Consider the following 26697-nt stretch of genomic DNA (forward strand, 5'->3'; position numbering starts at 1 on the left):
ATACATAAAACCTTTGCTTATTACATAGATAATTCCAAGTGACACAATAGACATCTTTGTTCTAATAGCTTAGTAACTGCTACTTCTCAAACTTTGGAATCAGATCGGACACAGTCATTATCACTTTGTATTCCACATTAATTTTTGCATGTAATATATTTTCACAGAAGTCAATGGAAAGTGGTTTTTTAGAATGTCATCAAAAGGAATGTAGTGATCTAATGCTGAAATTGTGAACTACCTCAAGGTAGTAGTTCGTGGTGCTCAACAGATTCAGATGGTATTTGGAATCAGATTTTCATTCTGTGTGGAAAGTTGACCAAGTTATTTAACTTTATTGAGCTTTACTTTCTTCACCTGAAAAATAGCATTATCAAAACTATATATTTAAAGACTAATTAGTGGAATCCCTGGCATAATATATACTTGTTATTTGGTTACTATTATTCAAGGAGCATTTGACCCACTATCAATAGTAGGGGTTACTAAATTGTCAAAGATTTTATTTGACAGTAAAGCGTGTGCCCGCAATGCTGGAGACTGGGGTTCCATCCTTGGGTTGGGAAATTCCCCTGCAAAAGGAAATGGCAACCCACTCCAGTATTCATGCCTGGGAAATCCCACGGACAGAGGAACACGACTGAGCGACTTCACTTTCACTCACTTCACTTTGATGACTGAGTAGTATGATAGTGGTTGTATTTGGAACAAATTTTAAATTAATAGAAATATTTTAGAAAGCATCAGAAACCAAAATTTTAATGGAAGGGCTGATAGGCTTAGATTTCAGTTCAAGTTTTGTGACTATTAGAAAAGTTACTTGACTTCCCTTTCCTGATCTTTAAAATGGTGAAGATAGTATCATGGTGGGTATAATATTCGGAATAATTGCCACCTTTCTGTAAAAGTAAAAGGTACTCAATGAGTATAAGTTTACTTTTCTCCTGTCTTTCAGAGATTGTTTTCCCATTGAGACTGATTTGGTATTCCCTAAGGGATCCTTTAGGAGACATTTTCTCTTAATCCTAATCATTGATCACTCTTATGTGTTTACAGAAGAAAGAACTGCATTTTATTCTTCAGCCAGATTGTAGATGATAGAATAAAACTGCCACAGAATTCTTGGAAGGTAGGCTGGCTTTGCTGCCTGTTGATCTTTTTTGGTTTAGAATATAGTATAGGAACTCTAAAAAGCAGAGCCATTACTTTACCAACAAAGGTCCATATAGTCAAAGCTATGGTTTTTCCAGTGGTCATGTATGGATATGAGAGTTGGACCATAGAGAAAGCTGAGCACCAAAGAAGTGATGCTTTTGAACTGTGGTGTTGGAGAAGACTCTTAAGAGTTCCTTGAGGAAAACAAGGAGATCAAGCCAGTCAATCCTAAAGGAAATCAGTCCTGAATATTCATTGGAAGGACTGATGCTGAAGCTGAAACTCCAATACTTTGGCCACCTGATGCAAAGAACTGACTCATTGGAAAAGACCCTGATTCTGGGAAAGATTGAAGGCTAGAGAATGGGATGACAGAGGATGAGAGGGTCGGATAACATCACTGACTCGATGGACATGAGTTTGAGAAAGCTCCTGGAGTTGGTGATGGACAAGGAAGCCTAGCATGCTGCAGTCCATGGGGTCCAAAGAGTCGGACATGAGTGAGTGACTGAACTGAATTGGCTGATAGGAACTCTGTCTAGATAGCCATGAGGCAATTATCAGCTACTAATTACTTTTTTATATTCTCAAAGATGTTATTATTTCTCCTTTGCTATGACAAATAGGGTGCTGAAACGGAAAAAAGCTGACTTCAAACAACTTATTTCAAAAGTAGCTACTTACTAATAGGTTTATTTATCTAATTCAATTTGAATTTTCCCCTTAAGACAGATTTATTTGTTTTTGGATGAGACATGATTCTCTTGATTCCTCCAGATGAATACCTTTGATTCTTAGAAATCAGGTTACTTAATTTTTTCAGTCTGAATTTCTGAGTTAATCCTTCCTGCTTGACTTAAATCTCCCTTATCCTTATTTAAGTTTTTAAAACTCATGTTCTATCTTTGCACTTGTAAAGCAGCTCCTAAGCCTTTTTGGTATAATATCAGCAATGATTGTATAGACAATCCAATTGGTGAAAAGGTATTGACAGAATGTTCCTTTAGTCAGATGTGCCTCTCTCCCTTCTTAACACTATGGCTATCTCCACAGAGCACAGAGCTCAAAGTGGGATCTTCCAACTGGAGAAGCAGGCATAAAGAACTGCCAGACTTTCCTGTCGAAAAGGAATGGGAAGAAGGTAGGGGCTGACTGGCAAGTGTGGGAAGTGACAGTATTAGGAATTTTCTTAAATTTAGAGACTTAAATAAGCACAAAACTTGGTAATTATTCAGTAATTTATTTTTTGCATTTTTAAAATAAATGTATGAATAGCTTTCTTTGTGTAATTAAGTTCATGTGCCATGTCTAGAGACAAAATCCAGCAGATTGATGTTTATCTACAGTCACATAGTCCATGTTATTCTATGGCATTTTTCTTTTTATTTTTTTGAGATATCTAGGTTTACCTAGGAATTACTCCCAAAGAAATAATGATTACATTAAAAAGCCACACGTGGGAAATGATGGAAAAGACCATAGTTGTGCTTAGATGAGCTCTGTATGATTTTACCTTATAATTTCTGCTTTTCTGCAATTTTAGATTTTATTTGAAAAGTATATTTTAATGAGTACTTATAATCTTAAAAAATGAGTTTGCATTTTATCTAAATAAAGAAATCAAATGGATGCATCAAGTACCCAAGCCAGTCTGTTCCTTCAAGCTGTTTTTACTTAGTAAAACAGGATTAAGATATAGAATAAAAATTTTTGTCAATCTTCATTTTTTTTTTGCAACATGTATCTCAGAAAAGAATAATTTTAAAAACAAAAGTGCTTAAACTATATTCATATCTGAATGTTAACGACAGTATTTTCTCTTTTTTCACTTTCTCTTCAGTCAGGTGCACAGTGCTTAAATGTAATTGAGCAGAAGAGGCAACAAAGTATAACCCCCCCCAACATTATTATCCCCATAATCTGATTTTAAACAGCAATTATGTTTGTATTTTATGCTATTAAAAAAAATAGTCACTACTATATGTAATTGCTTTGATGTTATATAAGTTTCTAATAGATAATGTAATCTCTGAGAAGTTATTTGGTTGAGAGCCCTCAGTGAACTAGAAACAGGCTTTTTTACTGTGAAATCAGAAATAGTAATAATTGCCTATATAAAATGGAAATACTAAAGTTTAAACCATGAGAATCTTTGAAAATAATACATATGTGCATATAATGATTGTCTTAGATCAAAGTCCCTGGTTTGAGAAGAAGTTTGATTTGACATTTAGTAACTAAGCCTTTTTTCCAAGATGCTGCCTTGACACAGCAAAGCCATATACATATCAGCTGTAGAGTACTTTGGCTTTTAAATGTTAAAAAGTAATAGGAGCAGATAGGTGCCTAAAATATACTTTTATAATAGGAATGAAAAACAGTTTAATAAATTCACATTCAATTTCTATTTGACTGTAAATATATAAAGAGTTTTTAGTTATGATGTGCCTGTTTCACTAAGTATGATTATCTAAATAAGCACTTTTAAAAAGGAATTCCTTACTTAGCTCTGTGCTTGCTGTAAAATACTGCAAAACGGTGTGCATCTGCAAGTTAAAACCCTTATAGACAGCAGGCTAAAGCTAAACAGAATTTGATCGCAGACCTAACTATGTTTTTCTGTGTTTTGTCACCAGAAACATGTCATGCTAGAATGTGCTCAGGATTTTTTGAACAGTCCATGAAAGGTGACAGGGATGTTAATCTCCACTTCAGCCCTGGCAACTTCACTCAAGTCCTTGGCATTCAGAATCAGAAGATAAGCAGGCTTTTGTCCTGCCCCAGGGCTCACCACCACACTCAGAACTACACCTGTTAATGAGAAGTTAATAAGGCAGTGTTGAATTAAAAAAAAAAAAGCCCAGAGCGATAGATTAAATATCATTGAAATAATACAGGAGACATTACACTCATAAATAAAGAAAACCAGATGACATGATAGCTTGTTCTGACTCTTCTGTCACCTGGCTGTGTGGCAACCATGCAAGTGAAAGTGTTAGTTGCTCAGTCGTGTCTGACTCTTTGCAACCCCATGGACTGTAGGCTGCTAGGTTCCTCTGTCCATGGAGTTCTCCTAGCAAGAGTACTCTCTTGCATCGCAGGCAGATTCTCTACTGCCTGAGTCACCAGCAAAGTCCATGGCGACCATGAGAGGGATGTTAAATTTTTCAAGTCCCCTAGACTATAAGCTCCAGGAAGGGAGTGACAGTGTCCTTCTTGCCCACCATTGTATCCTGATAGCATACCACAATGGTTAGAACACAGTAAATATTCATTGAATTCTTATTTAATGAATGTTTCTGTGTTTTTATTTGTGTCATAAGATTTAACACCTGCTCTACTTATTGCAAAAAATGTTGTGACAATCAAATGAAACATATATTAAAGACTTTGAAAACAGTCAGGTATATTATTTCTACAATTTCCAAGACCTAGCTTGGATGCTTACTTCTATCAAACAAAATAGGAACAAACTTTTTGCAGTATTAACTGGATGCACTGCAAATGTAAAATTACTTAGTGTAAAATGGCTCTAAAACTCTTTATTCTATTCATTTCTCTGTGGTCTCCCATATTTTAAACCCAGAGAGTATCACCTACCCTGCTGTTCCAGCTTTGTAGTTGAGTGTATCTGAATTGCTGTTTTACAGACTGTTGCTCTGGATCCCCTTTTAGCCTCAGCTTACTGAAAACAAAAACTAGAACCAGAATCTCAAAGCCTCATTCTCTTGGATCAGTTAGAATATTCAGTTTCCCTCCTTAAAACCCTGTTTCTTTTCAGAAATGTATCTAGGTCAGGAAAGGCAAAACCTAGATAGCATGCTGCTCCTTCTTCCTTCTCGCCTCCATCTAGAGCAGATACTGATATTCCATCGTGAATATCAGTATGGTGCTCTAAGCATTTTTCCAACAGTACCTAATGAAACCTGGTCATAAGATAAAACTATTTTTCAAACATATTTACATTCTTTAGTGCTGTCCTATTCAATAGCAGGAAGGATTATTTCTGAACATTTGGAAATAATCAACATAACCGCTCTCCTAGCGAATTAACTATATGAACTCCAATGAGAAGGGAGGGTTCAGACACATCTATTACTCTCATTACCGTCATCTTCCTCCAAGGCATCTGGGTGAGAAACAAAGATAGGTTCTGAGGGGTATGAATCAGGCTCTTGCCATACCCAGGTTTCTTTAGTTTTGACGTTCAGCTTACAGAGCTGCTTATAAGAAAGAAAAATTAGTCAATAAATTAGTCAATATGCTTCACTTGACTTACATATGATTCAAAGTACCGCTCAAATATTAGGAAGAGGAATTAATTACCCTGTCTGGAACAAAGTGATTCAAACCAAGTCCATATGCATATGTGTAGGGTTTCCCACCATACTTCTGGTAATTGATTTGAGGAAACTCAAATGCTACAAAATAAAAAACATGCTTAGGAAAACTCAATTACTCTCTCGGAGTGGAACATTTTGTTCTCTCACATGTGAAGTTTTTTCCTATACCATCTCACCTTGGCGAGGCCCTGAAAAGAGAACCTCAGGTTCCAGCCAGATGGTCTCGTCACTGCACAGAATTGCAGTGGCAGTTGTGTTGGGGAGTGTGACTAAATTCTTGCCTGTGTCAGCCTAAGAAAGAGGATAACAGAAATCTCAGTGAGCAAGGAATAAAAATCAAGCAGCCATGAGAACAGTTTCCAAGTTTAGTTTCCTGAGTTCTTCATTTCTTAAGTCAACATGTAGAAGAGTCAGTACAGAAAACTCTAGAAGGGAGAGACAAAGAACACGACTGAGAAAGCTGCCCATGTCCATGTCAGTCACTGAGTGTGTATCACTGGGAAAGTCAGAGATGTATAAAAGAAATATAACCTCGTAGTCTTCTCATCTGTGAAATGAGACTGACCTCAAAGAACATATAGGGCCATATAGGCCCATATAGGGCCCTAAGGATGTGGTTCTGGGAAAAGAAGTATTTTGCTTCACAGTAACAAAGACTTCAACCTCTAGGTATCCATACAATGTTTATCTCCATTAAAGTTAGCTATATTTTGATTTTATTGGAAAAATATCATATCCTTATGTTGTCAAAAAAGAAAACAAATGAAAAAACTTCTGGACCTGATGTTTTCTAAGATCTCTTGATACCGAATTTGCCCCCACATCATTTTTCAGATTACATTATGAAAGGAATGAATATCATGAGCTCTTCAAAGAACATATGCATTTAGTTTTGCCTTAAATACTTGAATACCTGGTTTGTACTAGACTCTATTCTAGGCATTTGTGATATTTCAGAGAACAGAGTTCCTATTGTTATGGAGTTTACATTCTAATTTGGAAAACTGTAAATATAGATAAAGTGTTTAGTATACCATGAATGTGAAGAGAAAAACAGAGCAGAGTACGGGAGATCAGAAGTGTGAAGGGTAAGTGATTTATAATTTTAGTAGGTGGTCAGGGTGGGCTTCACTGATAAAGTGATATTTGGGGTAAAACTTGTAGGAGATGAAGGAAGCAATGTAGATATCTGGGGAAGAGCATTTAAGCAGAGAAAACAAATTGCAAAGGCGTGAGGCAGGAGTATTGTCAAGCGTGCTTGAAGAGCATTAAGGAGACCAGGTTGGCTGTGCTGACTGAGTTGGGGGGAGAACACAGGAAAGGAGGGTAGAGGGGTATAATGGGGTCAGACTGGTTAGAGCCTGATGGGTCATTGTGAGGACTTGGGTTTTTCTTGTGAGCAAGAGATGGGCAGAAGAGTTTGCAAGGCTATGATTTATTTTTAAAAGAATCAGTCTGGCTGCTCTGTCAAGATCCCTTTAAGAATAGGGGATATGCAGGTGTGAAATCAGGAAAACCAGTCTGTCTCGTAGTAGTCTAGTCAAAGGAAAACAATGGTTCAGACTGGGCTAGTAGCACTGAAGTCAGTGAGGAATGGAAGGCAGAGCAGAGGATTTCCTGATAGGTAAGATACTGGATAGGGAACAGGCATGAAATTAAGTGAGAAGTCAAGGATGGCTCCAAGGTTTGGGGCCCAAATAGTTAAAAGCTGGAGTTGTCACAATAAAGATGGGGATTGCTGGAGATGGGATAAAGTTTTTGGTAGGGGAAGAGGAAAATTTTGAGTTTTGTCTTATTAAACTTGAGATGTTTACTGAACATTAAAATAAAGACAGCATTGGCAATAACATACAAGAATCTTGAGTTAAAAGGAAGTTGGAAGTGGAAGTGCAGGTTGATTTAAGGCATGAGTCTTTAAGAGGAGTGAAAGTACAAATAGAAGCAGGACAAACGGGTGAGTCCTGGTGCCCTCCAACATTAAAGGGGCCACAAGACAGGAAAGAAGGGATAAACGGAGGGGCAAGAAGAGTCAAGAAAAGGATTTTATAAGAAGGCAAAATAACAGCATGATATGCATGAGTTAATAAAAACAGGAGGAGAGTGAGATATATGACAGAATGGGAGTGTTGTAGAATAATGTCCTGGAGTGGGTGAGGAAGGATGGGAAAGACTAGTTCTGAATAAGACCAGGGATAATTCAGTATGAGTGCAGATGCTGGTGGGTGAGTAGATGTGGTGGCAGGAGTCTACATTCTTTTCTGATTTCTTTCATTTGTTTAGTAAAAGAGGAAACTGAGCCATTAATTGAGTATGAGTGTGGAGGTGGGAAGTTTGAAAGAGGAGGGTGTGAAATACTTAACTAGGAAAATGAAGTTGGGAAATGTTGCAGTAAGGTTTGTGGTCATATATTTAAAAATGGGCCAATTAACACAATTGTGTATTTTTAGCACTTGATTTGAGCCTCAGAGGTATAAGCATGGAGTGGGTGGAGAGTTGAATTTAACTAGGATTTATGACTTTGACAAATAAATTCTATAAAGTAAGAAAGCGGCAAGAGAAATGAGGATCTACTCAAGGGGGTGATTACAATGATCATGAAATTTTAACTGAATAAGGAGGGAAGATAAGTCTTCAGGGGAGTGAGAGATGGTGAGCAGGTTCAATAGACTGGAAGTTCTGGTGGGAATTGTAATAGGGTTGGTAATCTTGAAAGGAAAGTCAGAATGTGTCCTGTATGAACCAAGGTTATGATAGAAGCACAGTCAAAGGTAATAGCAAGGTCAATTGTATGACTTGGGAAGTGAGTGGCTGAGTTAGAATGGAAGACAGGATCAGTGGAAGATGTCAAGGAACTGAGGCCAGGCTGTTGGAAGAATCATCTATGATGTGTATACTGAAATCACCGACAGTTGGAAGTAGATCAGGGAGAGGAGTGTGACACTGAACCAAAAGAAGAGGGAGTGGTGATTGCTACATGAAAACAATAATGAAGGGTTATATATATATATGTACACATACCACTTGGGTATATAATTAGTTGAAGTGAGATTTGAAACTGAAAGATTTTAAGGGTGGGCAGAAGGAACAATGGTTTGGAAGCAGCAAAGTGGAACAAGTGTTCCAACTCCAGGCCCAGTGATACAAGGGCTGGAGGAGAAAATGCTACCCCTGGAAACTGCTGCTGAAGAGACCAGTGTCCTAGAGAGTGTCAGATTTTTTGGTAAAAGAGATAAGAGGGAAGGAACCTTCTGAGCAGAGGATAGATGGAATTTTTCTGGTGATGTACAATGAACTAAAAGGAAATAGTGAAAGATTTTCAGAATTGGGAAGAGATAGGAGGTGAGGAATGGATCTTGTAAGACTCCGTGAAGTGTGACTTCAAGGCTCTTCATGGTGATGTTGGGAATCAGAGAGCAGCATGTATGTACATATACATATTGATACATGACTACCTAAAGGTGGCAAAATAAAGAAAATTTTATATATGTCTCTCTCTCTCCATACAGAAGACCTGGAAATAACAATTGATCCAACACAGTGAGTCCTTATGATTTGTAGCATTGTATGAATTAAGAAAAAAAAATACAATTAGTTCAAATGTTGATGTTGAACACTTTACTTATGGGACTGTAACTTTAATGATTTTACTCTGTTGTATCTTATTTTTTCTATTATTAAATTCAGGCTTTTTAATGTAAGAGATCTGTAACATCATCTTTGCTTTCCAAACCAGCACCTCCTTTTCACTCTCCCTCTCACTATTTTTCTTTTTAAAACAGATGTGTTTATCCTCTGATACTGCAAACTCACTTATGAGAGTCTATCCTATTGCTATATGTGCATATACATAAAAGAACATACATACAAAGTTATTCCTTGTGACATTATCTGTAACAGTCAAAAAACGGAAATGACTTGCTCAGCAGTGAGGGACTGCAGCATATTGGTAAAAAAGTACACTGTGTGGTTGAAGAAAGTAAGATCTTCAATATATATTTTAAAATGAAAACAAGCAAGGAATAAAAATGTGGATATAGAAAGTTACTTTTTGTGTAAAAAGTGGGAATAATAATTCTATATGTTGGCATTTTAAAAATATTTTCATAAACAAACAAATGCAAAGGAAAGGAAAGACATTAAAAGTTAAACATAGAAGTGAAGAGGAATGGTATGGAATGGATGCAGAAAGAGGTTGGAGTGACACTTTCAGTGCAAACCTTTTTAGGTTATTTTGATTTTCTGACCAATTAAAGGCACTGCCTATTCAAAAATAAGAAACATATATTAAAAAATATCACCATTATTTCAATCACTAAACCTGAAGCTTTAGTCATCTTATACTCTTTCCCTTCCTTAGTCCTTCCTTCATTTTTTTAATCTCTTCTCTCTCTAATTTATGATCTAGTTTTCTCTTCATTGCCAAACTTTAAAAGTACAGGCTATAGTAATTGCCACCACATTGTCACTGTGGCTTGAAACCTGATTTCTGCCTCTCTCCCTGTTCTCCTAGAGGTCACTAAATCTGGGTTTTGGCTCCTTTTTTCAGCTTCATGTTTTTCAGCTTGCCTATACATAGCAGTGGACATCAATGAAACCCTCTCTTGCTTTGTCAATGTGGCATTTTCCTCTTTTAGTTGTAACTAGGACCCGTTAGTGATTTTTTTTTTCTTTCTTTTTCTGACTCCTCTTTTCCTACTACTTTCTGCCCATGGGTGTTTCCCCAACTTATGTGCTTGGCTATCTTTTCTTTCAACATTTTCTGGCTGTCAAGTTCTTCATTTTTAAAAATCAACAAATTTGTAAGTTTCTTTTAGAATGCTTACTCCGAAGTATGAACTTTTGCTGCTAGCAATGTCTATCCTCATATATTTGATCATCATTTCAATGCTGATAACTATTAGCTCTTTTCTTCTAACCCTGCTTTGTGTCACAAGGACCTGCCCTTCCACATGAAAGCCTACCAGATATCTTCATCAAGATGTTGTTGATGCTGATCTTGTAATTCTCATCAACAACGATAAGATCAGCATCAACAACATCTTCATGAAGGTATCTGGTAGGCTTTCATGTGGAAGGGCAGGTCCTTGTGACACAAAGCAGGGTTAGAAGAAAAGAGCGAATAGTTACTGGCATTGAAATGATGATTAAATATACGAGGATAGACATTGCTAGCAAGAGAAGTTCATACTTCTTTGTTGTTGATGAGAATTATAATGAATATTATTTAACACAGTTTATGTGGGGGACTATATTCAGAGATTGATATATATCACCTCATTTATTGATCACAAAAATCCTGTATGGTGGATATAGACAAAGAAAATGAAATGAAAGTGCTAATTACTCAGTTGTGTAAAACTCTTTTGTGACCTCATGAACTGTAGCCTCTCGGGCTCCTCTGTCCATGGGATTCTCCAGGTGAGGATAATGGAGTGGGTAGCCATTTCCTTCTCCAGGGGATTTTCCCAATCCAGGGATTGAACCTGGGTCTCCTGCATTGCAGGAAGATTCTTTACTGTCTGAGCCACCAGGAAAGTGCAGATAAAGAAAAGGGGACGTGAAAAGACTAAATGTCTTGCCCCAAATCACACACTAGAAAGCTGGAAGCCCCGGTTAACCTGTGTTTGTCTTTAAGTCAGCCCTTTTACTCATTATTACCCTTCCTCCTAGTTCTACAGTCCATGTTTATCTCCAAATTTGCTTTGCCTATTGCATTTCCTATTTCCAAAGGTTTTGCATGTCTAAGACTTAATTCATTCTGCCATCCAGTCAAATGTAGGATCCTTTTAATTCTATCTGTAGGAATGCTCACTTTTGCCTTTCTGTCGCTACTACCACTGCATTTTTCTGGCACCTGAGTAATTTAAATTGTCTACAATCACAGGTCCCTATCTTTCTCCTTCACTTCCAATACTACTTACACATGACATAGCCTTATTTTAGAAAATCAAAACAGCAAATGACTTAGTTATTATTTAGTTCAATTTATTTAGGTTTCAGAACGGGCAACTGAACTTTGGGGTAACTTGCTCATTGAGAGACTCGCTCAGGGAAGCTGGACGTTTAGCAGGAGAGACAACTAGAAGAGTCAGTACACTTTATTTATACCCAGTTCACCAACTCTGAATATGGCTTTCTTCTATTCAAAATCCTTAACTCCCTACCACCTGTCAAATAAAATGCAAACCTTTTACCCTAACCTAGAAGCCTTCAAAGATTACCAACCTATTGTTTTAAGTTATTTTCGCCCACTTATCCCACTGTTTTTGTTTATGTTCTAACCAGTTGGATTGCAATCAGTTTTTTGTTGTTTGTTTTTTAGCAATCAGTTTTTAAAAAGATTTTGTAGAAAAAAGAAAAACAGGTTGAGAGTGAAAACTGGTTTCACTTTGACTCTTCACAACTGGATTTTGCTAATTCATGAGCTTCGGTTTCATTTATAAAATGAGGGGAATTGAATTTGCTAATTTTTAAGGTCCCTTCCAGTTCAGAAATTTTGAGCCTTTATGTATAAACACACAGCAGGAGAAAAAGTCCTGAGAAAGATGAAACATTCTTGTTATATCTGAAATCTATGTAGAGGGTGGTTACCTTGTCAATATTCAAAGGAAGTACGTATCTCCTAACTTCAGGCTGAGGAGCCTTTCTGGCATTTTTTTTCACCTCTTCCCAGTTCTCACGTAAATTGGCTAAATATAAATAATTATAAACAAATTCAAATCTGCAAAAATAAAAAGTCAAACATGAGGACAGACAATTACAAAAATTTTAGAGACATGATGCATGTCTTTTAAAAGCACAAATGCCTGTCTCTTCTTTAGTCTCCAATCTAGAAACTCCTAAAGACTCAGGTATACTGCAGCCACTTCTGCCCACTCTGGGTGGAGAAAAGAGTCCTGCTTCATGGATATGTTTAAAAACAGCAGCCTTTGAAACTTTCTGCTCTGTTTCTCTATCACCATTCTGTCTGTGTCTTCAGGGGCTACTGTCTCTTTTAGTGACTTGCTGTTCTGAAGAAAGAATGTCTGTCTTTTCTTAAAAAAAATCAAACCCAGAGCAGATGCAGTTTAAGGCTCCTCAAACAATCTTGTTAAATTTGAGGGAAATTAAGTTTAAGTTCATTCATCAAGTCATAGAATCTTTTATTTTCAGGTCTGTTTCATAGACCTGAGCAGTTTTCTATCATTAACCATGGTTTTTAGGTTCAGTTTGTGTTTCTGATTACCTAAACTCCCTACAGCTTTTTAAGTCATATTTTGTGACTTAAGCATACTTTTAAAAGATATAACTCAGATTAAATATTGAACGCAGTATCTCTGAAAACAAACAAACAAACCTGATTTCCAGGAGCAACTGGAGATGTAACATTTATTCATTCAGTGTACTCTCTTACCCTTTCCAGCAACAGAGATCCACAATCAGAAACTCATGGTCTTCATAGGTATTGATGTGATGAAAGAGGTTAAAAGGAGAGGTCCTGTATTTATTATTGATATACTTTTTTCTTTTTTTGTCAGCAATATGAAGCCAAACCTAAAAGTGAGAATATTTTGATGCATTTAAAAAGAAAAAAAGTCTGCATTATGAAACACATATTCTTTGGAATCATAAACCTGACAAATAAATGTAAGGCTTACCCCCATGGTTTCATTGGACTCAAAACAATCCATGTAGTTGGCTCCCCAAAGACTCCATGAAGAAAGAAACTTGAATAGATTAATTTTGACTGGTGTCTCCACAAAAACAATATAGTTGGGAGTCAAACCAAAACTGTTCAGAAACAGAAATAAACTTGTGAGTGGGAAGGGTTGATGCTCAAACCACAGAGAAATATGTACACATGAGGTATGCTCAGTTATATGAATCAACAGTGCCTACATGAAATTAATTACATTTAAATTTAGGTTTCTGCAAGAAAATGTCATGATCAGGACTGGTATCAAAGGTAGGCAAAGCAGATCTTTAAACTTGAGTTTTCCTGAAGATTCATAGCAGGCCTTCGAGTTACCTATGGACGTAAGATGGCTTGAATCGGTCACTGCAGGGGAATTGTACAACGATCTCTGACTTGCTTATTGGATCTTCCTTGTCTGAAATAAAGTGGTTTTAAAAGGCTGTGGAACAGCCTCTTTTTTTTAAATACAAAGCATTTAGAACAGCTTATGCGAGCAAAGAAATACATTTTCAGATCTTGATTTTTTAAAGAGTTTATTTCCATTTTCTTAGTCACTGGCATTTCTGAGGGAAATTTCATGTGGAGCTGCAATCACCCAGGAAAATCCAAATAGCAGCAGATTTGGAAAGTGCACTCAAACAGTGTGTGGTAGATAGAGTATAGTGGAGTCACATCTTACTAACTGAAGGTGGATTCTAAGTCAAGGGAGTAGGCAAAACTTTAGTATGGTCAAAGTGACTTTTACAATCTCTTAAATTTAGAATATGTGGTTTTGTTGTTTGTGGGTGCCAAGTCCCTTCAGTCATGTCCAATTCTGTGCGGCCCTATGGACTGTAGCCCATTAATCTCCTCTGTCCATGGGATTATCCAGGCAAGAATACTGGAGTGGGTTGCCAGACCCAGGGATCAAACCCCTGTCTTTTATGTCTCCTGCATTGGCATATACCACTAGTGCCACCTGGGAAGCCCTTTCTGTGTCAATAGCCCGGTACAATAACTCTTAAGCACATTAAAGTTTATTTGCTACTAAGGCAGTGTCTTTAAACCTTAGTGTACACCAGAAATACATAAAAAGCTTCTGAAAATACTGAGCATGGGCCCACCCTCAGAGTTACTCATTCAGTCTACCTCAGGTGGGGCTTGAGATTTGTATTTCTAACAGGTTTCCAGGTGATACTGCTGGTTCAGGATCTAAACTTCACAAATTATACTAAGCAAAAACTAATAAAAATCCATATATATGCAAATAATTCTATTAATAAGATCAATATCAAATTTCTTGCAACAAATGGAGGATGAATGTAGAATTCTAAAGAGCACTCTCTTCTGTTTTAGCATTCTTTCTCTATAGTCTATATATGAGTTAAAAGGTTTTGTTTGTAGTTTTGGGAATTAAATACATATAAAATACTGAATACACTTTCATATATGTACACATATGTTTGTTTAAAATCTCAATTGTGTCTGGCACATGGATAAGTGCTTAATAACTATTTGCTTGATTTAAATCTAAATTTGATATGATCAAAGTCACATATACACTACATCTTTGAAACACTGTAGAACAGAACATGGCCACATGCTTTTTGTATTTTCAATTTGTTATTTCCTACTATGGTGCTATTGGGTATTTGTTCCCTGGTAGGGTGAGGATGATTATAGTTTTCTGAAAATCTAAAAGTAATTTAACAGTCCTTATAGTGCAGTCCTCATATTCCTGATCTGACATCTTGTATTTCCAGTAATTTTCTCACATTATAGATACTTGTTTTAAGAAGAATCAAAGTGGTAAACTGACCTGCTTGTAGTGGTGGGATCTTTACAATATTGTAGGCAATTGAAAAATTTTTCCCAAAGCAATTACCAATGTTGTAAACAGTCCCATCATTTTCAATGTGGGGGTGAGCAGTGGCTCCATTAACTGAGACATAGTTGCAAAGGTCAACCTATGGAAGGAAAAGAGATGTCACCCATGTTAAGAGAAAAACTGTATTGTATCTTTGGTCCCTCAATCTGACCTCACCATGACCATTTGCACCTTTACCCTAAGTGCACTTTCTCTTTCCTTCTATCTCTCTGGGGTCCTACTTTCTTTCAAACCTTTGGAAGTTCCAACTTTAGTGTAGAGCTCTTCTCTGACCCCCACATTGACCCTTCATGCCTTTGAAATTTTTAAGTTCTCTCTGACTGTGTTCTTCTGTTGATGTAGACCATCATTTCTCTGGTTGGTTATTTTCCTTTTGTATATACAAGCTGTCCTCAAACAGTGATAAATTTTAATCCTGAAACACCTTTACATTTTCCTTATTGAATTACATTGAACTGCATGTTGATAGTTATTAATTTTCATTTTACAAAAACACAAATTTTGTATGATACAACCTAAATACCAAATCGTGTCTTACATGTAAAGGAATTTGGAACTGAAAGAAACCTCAGAATTCTAGTATAGAAAGTCTTAACCTAAATAGACTTCAGGGGAACCATGATTTCCTGGAATTAATGGAAACTTCTGAAGACAGGATTCAGTACTTCAGTTGAATTTGGATTCTTATAAAAAATTCAAAACCATAATCTATCACAAACCTCTCAATTTACCTAAGGAGAACTTGAGGAGTCAGAGAAGTCAAGTGACTCGTCAAAAGATGTAGAGCACTAGAATTTCTGCTTGGGACCTACTCGGTAAAGATTTATTGAATAAATAATCCATGGTTATATATTTGTCTAACCAAAGTTCTTTCTATTTGATTGAGAGAAAATGTTTTAAAGCTTACGAAGTTTTTAGCACTCTCATTTAAATATTAGGCAAGACATTAATTCACTCAGTCATTTGTCAAGTACTCGCTGGGCTTCTATTATAAGCCAGATGCTGTGTCAGTGTCTAGGAAAACAGAGATAGTCCTTGCTTTTCAAAATTTCAGTAATGACTGGCAGTATCCAATACTGCAGCCACATGTAGCAATTTAAATGTAAGTTAATCATAATTAGACAGAACTTCAAATTCAGTTCCTCAGTCACATTAGCCACATCCATGTACTCAACAACACTTAGACAATGTAGATATAGAAGTGTTGTAGAAAGTTCCATTGACAGCGCTGTACTAGACAACTGATTGGTTCAAGACTGAGAAAGGAGTACATCAGGGCTGTCTGCTGTCACCTTATATGCTGAGAATATCATGAGAAATATCGGGCTGATAAGCTACAAGCCGGAATTAAGATAGGTGGGAGAAACATCAACAATCTCAGATATGTGGATGATGCCACTATAATGGCAGAAAGCAAAGAGGGACTAAAAAGCCTGTTGATGAGGGTGAAGGAGGAGAGTGAAAGAGCCAACTTAAGACTAAATGTTAAAAAAATTAAGATCATGGCATCTGGCCCCATTACTGCATGGCAAATAGAAGGTGAAAAGGTGGAAGTAGTGACGGATTTCCTCTTCTTGGGCTCCAAAATCACTGCAGACCATGACTACAGCCATGAAATCAGAAGACAATTGCTTTATGGCAGGAAAGTGATGACAGACCTAGACAGTGTGTTGAAAAGCAGAAATGTGATTCTGCTGACAAAGGTCCATATAGTCAAGGCTATGGTCTTCCCAGTGGTCACATACAGTTGTGAGAGCTGGACCATAAAGAAGGCAGAATGCCAAAGAATTGATGCCTTAAAACTGTGGTGCTGGAGAGGACTCCTGAAAGCCCCTTGGACAGCAAGATCAAACCAGTCAGTCTTAAGGGAGATCAACCCTGAATACTCACTGGAAGGACTGATGCTGGAGCTGAAGCTCCAGTATTTTGCTTATCTGACAGGAACAGATGACTCATTGGACAAGTCCCTGATTCTGGGAAAGACTGAGGGCAGAAGAAGAGGGTGTCAGAGGATGAGATGGCTGGACAGCATCACTGATGCAATGAACATGAACTCGGGCAAACTCCGGGAGATGGTGATGACAGGGAGGCCCGCCATGCTGCAGTCTGTGGGGTGGTAAAGAGTCCGACATGACTGGGTGACTGAACAACAACACTAGAACAATGAGCTGGAATAAGTGTAGTAAGTGCAAAACCATATCTATAAAGAAAAGCCATTTAACCCAAACTGGGAGATTAGGCAGGGCTTCCCAAGGGCGATGACTCCAACTCATGTTGAAAGATGAGTAAAAGTCAGTCAGATGCAGAATGATAACGATGTGTTCTAGGAAGCAGGAACCTTGCTGTAAAGGCATAGAGGTGTAAATAGTGAATGCTGCTTAGGGAAGTCTAGTCATTCAGCATGGCTGTGGTGAAGAGCACACATGGAGAAGGAGAAAGAAAAATGGGCCAGCCACAAAGGTCTGTGTTTTAACTATATCTTGGAAACTGTGGGTGCACTAGATGGAATAGCACATTTATACTTGCATTTTAGAAAAAAAAATACTTCTACTGAATTAAGGAAGTTGTATTTAAGGGAATCAGTCTAGAGGCAAAGGTACTTGTTAGCAGGCTATTTCAGTCATGGTAAACAAATAAACAAACAAAAAACCCTCAAATTTTTAAAATTACATTTTTATATGAAGTTAGGGTATAGTGCTGCTCACAATGAAACTTAACTTCTAATAAAGTCTATTCTGGAGCCATACCATGAACTTCACACTTCCAGTTAAATTACCATGGCAATCTGATATACTGTCAAAGGCAAATGAGTAGTTTAGAAATTTAGTTTCAGGACTTCTCTAAATGATTTACACACACACTCATATGTGGTTACAAACGTACATCTAAACCAAGAAAAAGCTGTTGAGAATATGTCAAACCTTAGTAAACAGTCCGTGGGATTATAAATCAGCCTGTAGTATTGAGACCCAGTGTTGTGTCTACTTTCCTTTCTATTCCTATTACACTCAGTTTCTCCTTCTGGTCTTCAGTTCCACTAGTTCTTTTGCCCTCCCATACAGCTTATGCATAGCTTCCAGATTAAATAACCTAAAGCTTTGCTATACCACTTCTCTGAACAAAAACTTTCAGTAGTTTACCATCAACCAAACAACTTATTCCACATTTTTGTCCATTATTCAAACTTATAGTTTCACTCTACCCTTGACATGGCATGCTCTGATCACTAGTTTGCACCTAGGAATGCTTTTGTCCCCTAGCGGGAAAGTTGGAAATGTTGGGGAGCATTTGGGTTTTGTGCAATGATTGAGGACATGTCTGGTGTTTAGTGGGTGAGGCCAGGGATGTCAAACCTCTGCATTTGGTGAAACAGTCCCCATAATGATGAAGTGCCACCTGCCCAATGCCAATGCCACCTCCATTGAGAAATACTGCAATTCTAACCAAAAAAAAAAAAAAAAAATTCTTTATTCTCCAGTTTCCCACCTCTATTTGTTTGGTCATGGTACTTCCTGTATGTGAAATGTTCTTTTCCCAAATTCAATGAAGTTTTGCCTTCCCTCTAATTTCTAACTCAAATACAATACTTTTAAATCTTCCTTGATCTGCCCCACTTCACACCCTTCAACACTGCTAGAAGTAATCTTTATATGCGCTTCCACAGAAGGACTCCTTTTGTGAAAGGACTTACTATATTCTATTATAGTTAGTTCTATTATAGTTAGTTCAGTTCAGTTCAGTTCAGTCGCTCAGTCGTGTCCGACTCTTTGAGACCCCATGAATCGCAGCACACCAGGCCTCCCTGTCCATCACCAACTCCCGGAGTTCACTCAGACTCACGTCCATCGAGTCAGTGATGCCATCCAGCCATCTCATCCTCGGTCGTCCCCCCTTCTCCTCCTGCCCCCAATCCCTCTCAGCATCAGAGTCTTTTCCAATGAGTCAACTCTTCACATGAGGTGGCCAAAGTACTGGAGTTTCAGCTTCAGCATCATTCCCTCCAAAGAAATCCCAGGGCTGATCTCCTTTAGAATGGACTGGTTGGATCTCCTTGCAGTCGAAGGGATTCTCAAGAGTCTTCCCCAACACCACAGTTCAAAAGCTTCAATTCTTTGGGGCTCAGCTTTCTTCACAGTCCAACTCTCACATCCATACACGACCACTGGAAAAACCATAGCCTTGACTAGACGAACCTTTGTTGGCAAAGTAATGCCTTTGCTTTTCAATATGCTATCTAGGTTGGTCATAACTTTTCTTCCAAGGAGTAAGCCTCTTTTAATTTCATGGCTGCAGTCACCATCTAAAGTGATTTTGGAGCTCCCAAAACAGAAAGTCTGACACTGTTTCCCCATCTATTTCCCATGAAGAGATGGGACCAGATACCATGATCTTCGTTTTCTGAATGTTGAGCTTTAAGCCAACTTTTTCATTCTCCTCTTTCACTTTCATCTAGAAGCTTTTGAGTTCCTCTTCACTTTCTGCCATAAGGGTGGTGTCATCTGCATATCTGAGGTTATTGATATTTCTCCTGGCAATCTTGATTCCTGCTTGTGCTTCTTCCAGCCCAGCGTTTCTCATGATGTACTCTGCATAGAAGTTAAATAAGCAGGGTGACAATATACAGCCTTGATGTACTCCTTTTCCTATTTGGAACCAGTCTGTTGTTCCATGTCCAGTTCTAACCTTTGCTTCCTGAGCTGCATACAGGTTTCTTAAGAGGCAGGTCAGGTGATCTAGTATTCCCATCTCTTTCAGAATTTTTCACAGTTTCTTGTGATCCACACAGTCAAAGGCTTTGGCATAGTCAATAAAGCAGAAATATATGTTTTTCTGGAACTCTCTTGCTTTTTCGATGATCCAGCGGATGTTGGCAATTTGATCTCTGGTTCCTCTGCCTTTTCTAAAACCAGCTTGAACATCTGGAAGTTCACAGCTCATGTATTGCTGAAGCCTGGCTTGGAGAATTTTGAGCATTACTTTACTAGCGTGTGAGATGAGTGCAATTGTGCGGTAGTTTGAGCATTCTTTGGCATTGCCTTTCTTTGGGATTGGAATGGAAACTGACCTTTTCCAGTCCTGGGGCCACTGCTAAGTTTTCCAAATTTGCTGGCATATTGGGTGCATACTGATTTAGGTCAGGTATGATGTAAATCAAATCCCTTATGATTATACAGTGGAAGTGAAAAATAGATTTAAGGGACTAGATCTGATAGATAGAGTGCCTGATGAACTATGTACAGAGGTTCGTGACATTGTACAGGAGACAGGGTTCAAGACCATCCCCATGGAAAAGAAATGCAAAAAAGCAAAATGGCTGCCTGAGGAGGCCTTACAAATAGCTGTGAAAAGAAGAGAAGCGAAAAGCGAAGGAGGAAAGGAAAGATACAAGCATCTGAATGCAGAGTTCCAAAGAATAGCAAGAAGAGATAAGAAAGCCTTCTTCATTGATCAGTGCAAAGGAATAGAGGAAAACAACAGAATGGGAAAGACTAGAGATCTCTTCAAGAAAATTAGAGATACCAAGGGAACATTTCATGCAAAGATAGGCTCGATAAAGGACAGAAAATGTATGGACCTAACAGAAGCAGAAGATATTAAGAAGAGGTAGCAAGAATACACAGAAGAACTGTACAAAGAAGATCTTCATGACCAAGATAATCACGATTGTGTGATTACTCACCTAGAGCCAGACATCCTGGAATGTGAAGTCAAGTGGGCCTTAGAAAACATCACTATGAACAAAGCTAGTGGAGGTGATGGAATTCCAGTTGAGCTATTTCAAATCCTGAAAGATGATGCTGTGAAAGTGCTCTACTCTATTATAGTTAAGTAATATATTAATTGATTTCTCCACTTAGATGTTAAGTGTTCTGAAAGTAAGAATGATGCCTTGAAAACACTGGGATGACCCAGAGGGATGGTATGGGGAGGGAGGTGGGAGGGGGGTTCGGGATGGGGAACACGTGTACAACTGTGGCAGGTTCGTGTTGATATATGGCAAAACCAATACAATATTGTAAAGTAATTAGCCTCCTATTAAAATAAATAAATTTATATTAAAAAATAAAATAAAATTAATTAATTAAAAAAATAAATTCACAAAGCAAAAAAAAAAAAGAAAGAAAACAGCTGCAACTTAATAAACATTGGTTGAAAATGTAGATCTGTTTTACTGAATGCTGCACTGAGACTGCCTCATATCTCAGCAAAATTTATCACTTTCTAATATTGCTCACATGTTTCTTTATACTTTTTCATTTAAGGTATGGCTTTTATTTCTAACAAGAAGTTCTATAAGAAGGTGTAAAATTGGTGCAACACATTTCCTAGAACCATGAATTTAACCTTTTCAATATTAAATGTGCCAGTTCCATGCTAGCCTATAAAAACCACAAAGAGCAGGGACCATTTTGTCTTACTCTTTGATGTATCTTTTGCATCTATCATACATTCTGGTACATGGAAGGGACTTAATACTTGTGTCACAAATAAATATGTTAGGCATTTTATACAGTTTTCCTCTAATTCATGCAATAAATATTTGAAATTTCACAAATGAGAAGAAAATTCTGTTTTATGTCACATCGCTAGTAGTTGATGACAAAGCAGGGATTTGAAACTTAATCTATCTGGCTCTCATATTCTTCCAAACAAAATGTACAGTGGACTTAATTCTAAGGTACAAATTCTAAATTCCTAAGCAATATCTTTTAACACTGTGTCCTACCTGCTTAATTGTTTCCAAGGTCTCAGGATTAATCTTTGTAATGAAGTTGGTCTCTGTGCAGGCATAGTAATCTTCCCCCACTGGGTAGATATTAACAAGGGCATTGTCAGTAACCTCCACTCCTCGGAAGTAAGAAAAAAACCTGTAGAAGCAAATGGATTTTTTAGTCCAGTAACTTTCAAGCCATGAGAGAAAAATGGCTAATGTAAAATGTCTTTAATAACATGCAGTTGGGTTTCAGAAACCTGGAAAATATATTCTTGCAGGGATCTGGGAAAGCACAGGTGCCAAATTCTGTTATGACGATCCTTTTCTCAGTCATTGCCCGTACGTAAGCATCAGTGCGGATGAACCTGAAGGACATTGAGATATGGGAAATGTCACAGAGAAGGGGAATTAGTGTAGTCCCTGGGGAGCATAGAAGGTCATTCCATGTGCCCTTATCAAGAATCATAAATTCACAACATGGAGAATGAAGAGTCAGGTCACTTTCTTGGGGTGACTGAAGGAGAAGGAGACCATGTGCCATGAGCTCCAATTATAAACTTCACAGTGACAGATGAGAAATCAAGGCTCAGAGAAGCTAATGATCGGCATATATGGCCTGAGCCAGAAAATAAGACTTTTCCATATCATGCTACATAGTCCCATGGATAGTTCAAATTGGGCTTCTGACTTCCTGTACCCTATGACTCACCAGCCTACACTGAGCAGGGAGGTATAGAACATGGTATGCTGAATTAGATTTCCTTCAATCTTCCTTCTATTCCTCTAGTGTTTTTCTTTAATTTAAAATTTTATTTTGCTACTTTTAAAAGTAGATATTTTTGAATCCAGTCTTTTACACAGGCAGACCTCCTCAACCATATCCCAGCCTAGACAGCATACGTTGCCTAGGGTTTCTCATGTGGAGAGCCAATTAAAATTTGATTTTGTACTTTTGTGAAGAGGAAAAAGTACCAAGGTCTTTAGAAGGCTTTCTCTGACCTCCAAAATAAGCTTTCATAGCTAAATTTTTGCTTGACTTGATCTGTTTCTCTTCTAAAACAGTCCAAGTTATCCCAACTACTTCAAGACTCCATTTATTCTTACTTTTGATGTCTCTTCAGAATGCCTGAAATCTGTGGTGATCAACAAAACCACTAACAGGCCTGAATATTAAAACATGAAACAAAGTATTTATTGTGGTGCTAATGAGTCTTTGTAATGAAGTTGGAGTGATGGCTTAGGGCCTCAAGCCTTTTAGCAACCATCTCCTGTTTTTAGAAAACTTATTCCTGGTATTATTATGACATATTTGGTCCTTGCCTGCTCTGTGACACCCCCTCCCTCCTTCCCATTGGCCTTCCTGATTACAAAAAAGGAAAGAAATCAAGTGATACATGGTCTAATAATAATAAAATGACTATTATTATTATTAAATGCTTCTGATGGACTAAGGACTGTGTTCTCATTTTATCCTTGTAATAAACTCTGAAGTAGATTCTTTTACTTCTCCCATTTTTATAGATGACAAAACAAAGAAGTAGAAGTTAACAGCTTGCCAAAGGGCACCCACCTAGACAAATGGTATCTAGGGCATATAGGATTTGATGCCAGGCATGTCAGACCCCAAAGCCCTAGTTCTTTGCTGTTTCTTTATCCTGTCCTATAGCTCCCAGGTGTCCATGCAGACTCATGGCCCAGGAGGATTCTGAGTGGAGGTGAGTATAAAGTCTCCTATTGGGTTCAGGAGGTTAAAAAGAACATGCAAGGAGGAGCTGTGCTAGGCCCCAACCCTAGGAAGGGGAGTGGAACCTAGTGTTCTTTACCTTCTGTGGTATGTGACATGCCCTTCTTTAAAGTCAAACTTGTGCAGGAGGGCTTGCCCATCAAACAGGTGGTAAAATGGTTCCGATCCAACTTCAAAGAGTCCTGGCCCACATCGAAGGAGACTGCCGGTCAGCCAGAGGGGGATCCTGCCTGTGAGGAAAGTGAGACACAGAATCTTGTTTCTTATACCTGCTCTTCTCACCCCTGGTAAGGAGCAGTGATTATATAAAGCCATCTGGATGGGCAGCCTTTTACTTCTAAAGCTGGCAGTGATTTCCATTCCCAGCTCTCACGCGGAGTAGCTCTCAGGAAATGCCTGCTGGCTGACTCTCCTTTTTCTAGGGAACCAAGGTTGGGAAATGTGGCAGCATCTCTGAGTTTAAACAAAAGGTTGGAAGGAGACAAGGAAGAACATCTGGAATGGAACGGGATTCTCCATCTAACAGATATTCCCAGCTACCAATACATTTGCATTTTTACCATCTTACTTTTAAGAAAAAAATTCAAATTTCTTGATACAGGAGGGATGGATTAGAAGAAGAGATCAAGATACTAAAAAAAAGATGTGTTGATAGAACAAACCATTTCTGTGAAACAATAGGAAATTGGCTTTTTAAAATATAGAGCTAAATTCCTTTGAGAATATGGGCTATTGTCCAGATAAAGGTCACCTTGCTGTAGCAGAAAGTACACAGGGCTGTCAGAGACCTGGATTCTGCTTCAGGATTTGCTGTGTGCTATCTCTGGGCCTCAGTGTCCTTCTCTGCAAAATGAGGGACACACAATAAAGGTTTTAAGGCCGTTCAGTCTAAACAGGTTGTGCCCTTTGGTCCTTGAATGTACAGCATATGGCAGTATTTGTTTAATCCTTGTCAACTCTCCAACCTGAAATGTATTATTTCATACAGCTCAGTTTCAGCAGTCCACTTTATATGGATTTATATTTCTGATAAAAATTTGAAAAGAAGACATGGCTCACCTAACAGACACACCATTAATTTGATTGCTTGCATCTAGACTGTTAACATCAGAATCTAGTTGAGAAAGAGCACTGGGTTCATCTTTTCTATTTTCCAGAAGAGGCAATTGGGAGGAGACAGTTTAAAGATGACAAAGGTACAGTCCCAGTAGTTAATGAATTCCAGTTAGGTTGCATTTTTAAAATATATATCTTAGAAAAGTAAGGAAAAGAGGAAATGAGTTCTTGGTATAAAAAGCCCAAATCTCCAGATTTCTCTCTTTGTAGCCCATAGGGGAACCTATGCTGAGAGATGCCAATGAATAAGGAGACAGCAAAGAGAGATCCCAACAAAAAAAAGAAGATGGCTTCAAGAAAGCTGAGACCAACCTGTAACATGGGCTGTGAGCGGTGAGGATAGTTCCTCCACAGTTTCAAACAGTTTCTTGTAACCACCAGCTGGATGTTCAACTCTGAAATGGTGGAATAATGAGGAATAAGTTCATGTGGAATCTCAGGGAGTCCATGGAGACAGAGGCAGAGCTCCACAAGAAAAGATGCCGTCTACTCAATGCTGGTGTGTACTGCCAGTCCAGCTGGAGCTGAGAGTACAGTGTTTTGGGAGGAGATACGGTGGTGGTGGTAGAAACTGGGGAAGGGTGGCAGAAATGTATCACGTTGGCAAAGGCCCAGGTTGGTTTTTCTCCTTTGATGACAAGGAAAATGACCTCCCTTTTAATATTACAGTGGACTTACCTTCCGCAGTTTTCCCATATTTCTGAGGACAAGTCAACAAATCCCATTATCATTGTCACTTCTCTTCCTGATCAAGTCCTTCCCACAGAATTATCCCTACCCTGTCAGCACCCTCAGCTTACTGCATCATTCATTCTCTTGACTCCCAGTCTCATTCCTCTCCCTCTTATGAACTGGGAGACCACAGGTTTTGGGGTCAATACCTCATCCTTTGCTATTCATGCATATTATACCATCATCTCTTCCCACTGTCTTATTTCGTCACCAATCTCCAAGAGCTTCACTACATTTTAAAAGTAGTCTGATAAGAATATTTAGATCATATATACATATATATATTTTAATGTTCTTCCTTCTCACTTTGGCTCATTATATGACTTCTTAGAGTGAGAGCTCTGACAAGACTGCCTAATTTAGGCACTTATTTTTTAGTAAGCATTTACTATGTGCCACATACCATCAAAAGGAATTTATATGCTCTTCATTCATTTAAATATCACAGCACCAAAATGAGGTAAGTATTACTTATCCTATATATGGAAAAGCCTAGACTTTAAAAAGTAACTTGCCTAAGATAACACAGTTAGGAAATGACTGGACAAGAAGTAGAACCCAGGTCTGCCTCATTGAATCTTCATGCTCACTACTGCTTCCAAGGCCCATTCCAAGCCATAAAATCCCACTGTAACTTAGACCTGACTTCTAGATATTTGCTTCAATATGTGTATAGAAAGAAACAAACTCTCCCACCAAGACCCAAGGCTTTTCCTAAATGGATCCTCAGTTGTCTTCAGGAGTTCTTGAAATAGCTGATTTACCATCAACGCACTAAGGCATTAATAAAACAATCTCCCAGAGATACTTACTGGATGGACATTTTCTCTCGGTAGAGGATTGAGAGTTCTGGCACCAGCTGTGGAGTGAGGAAGCAAGTCCTCAGCCAGGGGCCTTTATATGCCTTCTAAATCTCCCTGAAAGGAGAGGTGGCTTTGGGAACCTCTTCCCACCCCCTCAGCTGAGAGAGGGAAAACAGAAGTGGCTTTCAGGACTCAGATACTCCTGATACTTGAGCATTAATTTGGGCTGGCTGCTCGCTTAATTGTTTTTTGGCCATCTTCCAGAGACCTCAATCCTTCCCAAAGAGAACAAGAAGTGGATTAGAAAGAAAGGAGTTGTGTGGGAGTGGCTAGCATCAGGCCTGAGCTGATCCATGTCACCCCACGGGAACCTGGTATCCTTCTCTGGTGCCTACCTCTCTCTTCCTCTATGCCCTCATCTTTACCCTCATTCACTATTCTTTCACTTACTTATTTTTGAAAATATCTGTTACTCATTGTCTATGGAGCAGGCATAGATAAGCTATCTCTGTCTTCACAGATCTTGTATCTCTGCAAGAATGATAAG

General features: G+C 38.2%; 1 protein-coding gene across 1 annotated transcript; it reads right to left on the reverse strand.

Moving 5' to 3' along the window:
- RPE65 (RPE65, retinoid isomerohydrolase) lies at positions 2378-26216 on the reverse strand. Its single transcript, XM_005678276.2, has 14 exons — positions 26160-26216; positions 24928-25010; positions 23579-23729; positions 22013-22120; positions 21768-21909; positions 14972-15119; positions 13507-13588; positions 13136-13268; positions 12892-13031; positions 12090-12219; positions 5675-5789; positions 5482-5576; positions 5264-5375; positions 2378-3966 (listed from the first exon to the last, which is right to left on the reverse strand). The coding sequence occupies exons 1-14, from the start codon at positions 26168-26170 to the stop codon at positions 3815-3817; spliced, it is 1602 nt and encodes a 533-aa protein (XP_005678333.1). The 5' UTR covers positions 26171-26216; the 3' UTR covers positions 2378-3814.

The sequence above is a fragment of the Capra hircus genome, chromosome 3, assembly GCF_001704415.2.
Source record: "Capra hircus breed San Clemente chromosome 3, ASM170441v1, whole genome shotgun sequence".
Lineage (NCBI taxonomy): Eukaryota > Metazoa > Chordata > Mammalia > Artiodactyla > Bovidae > Capra > Capra hircus.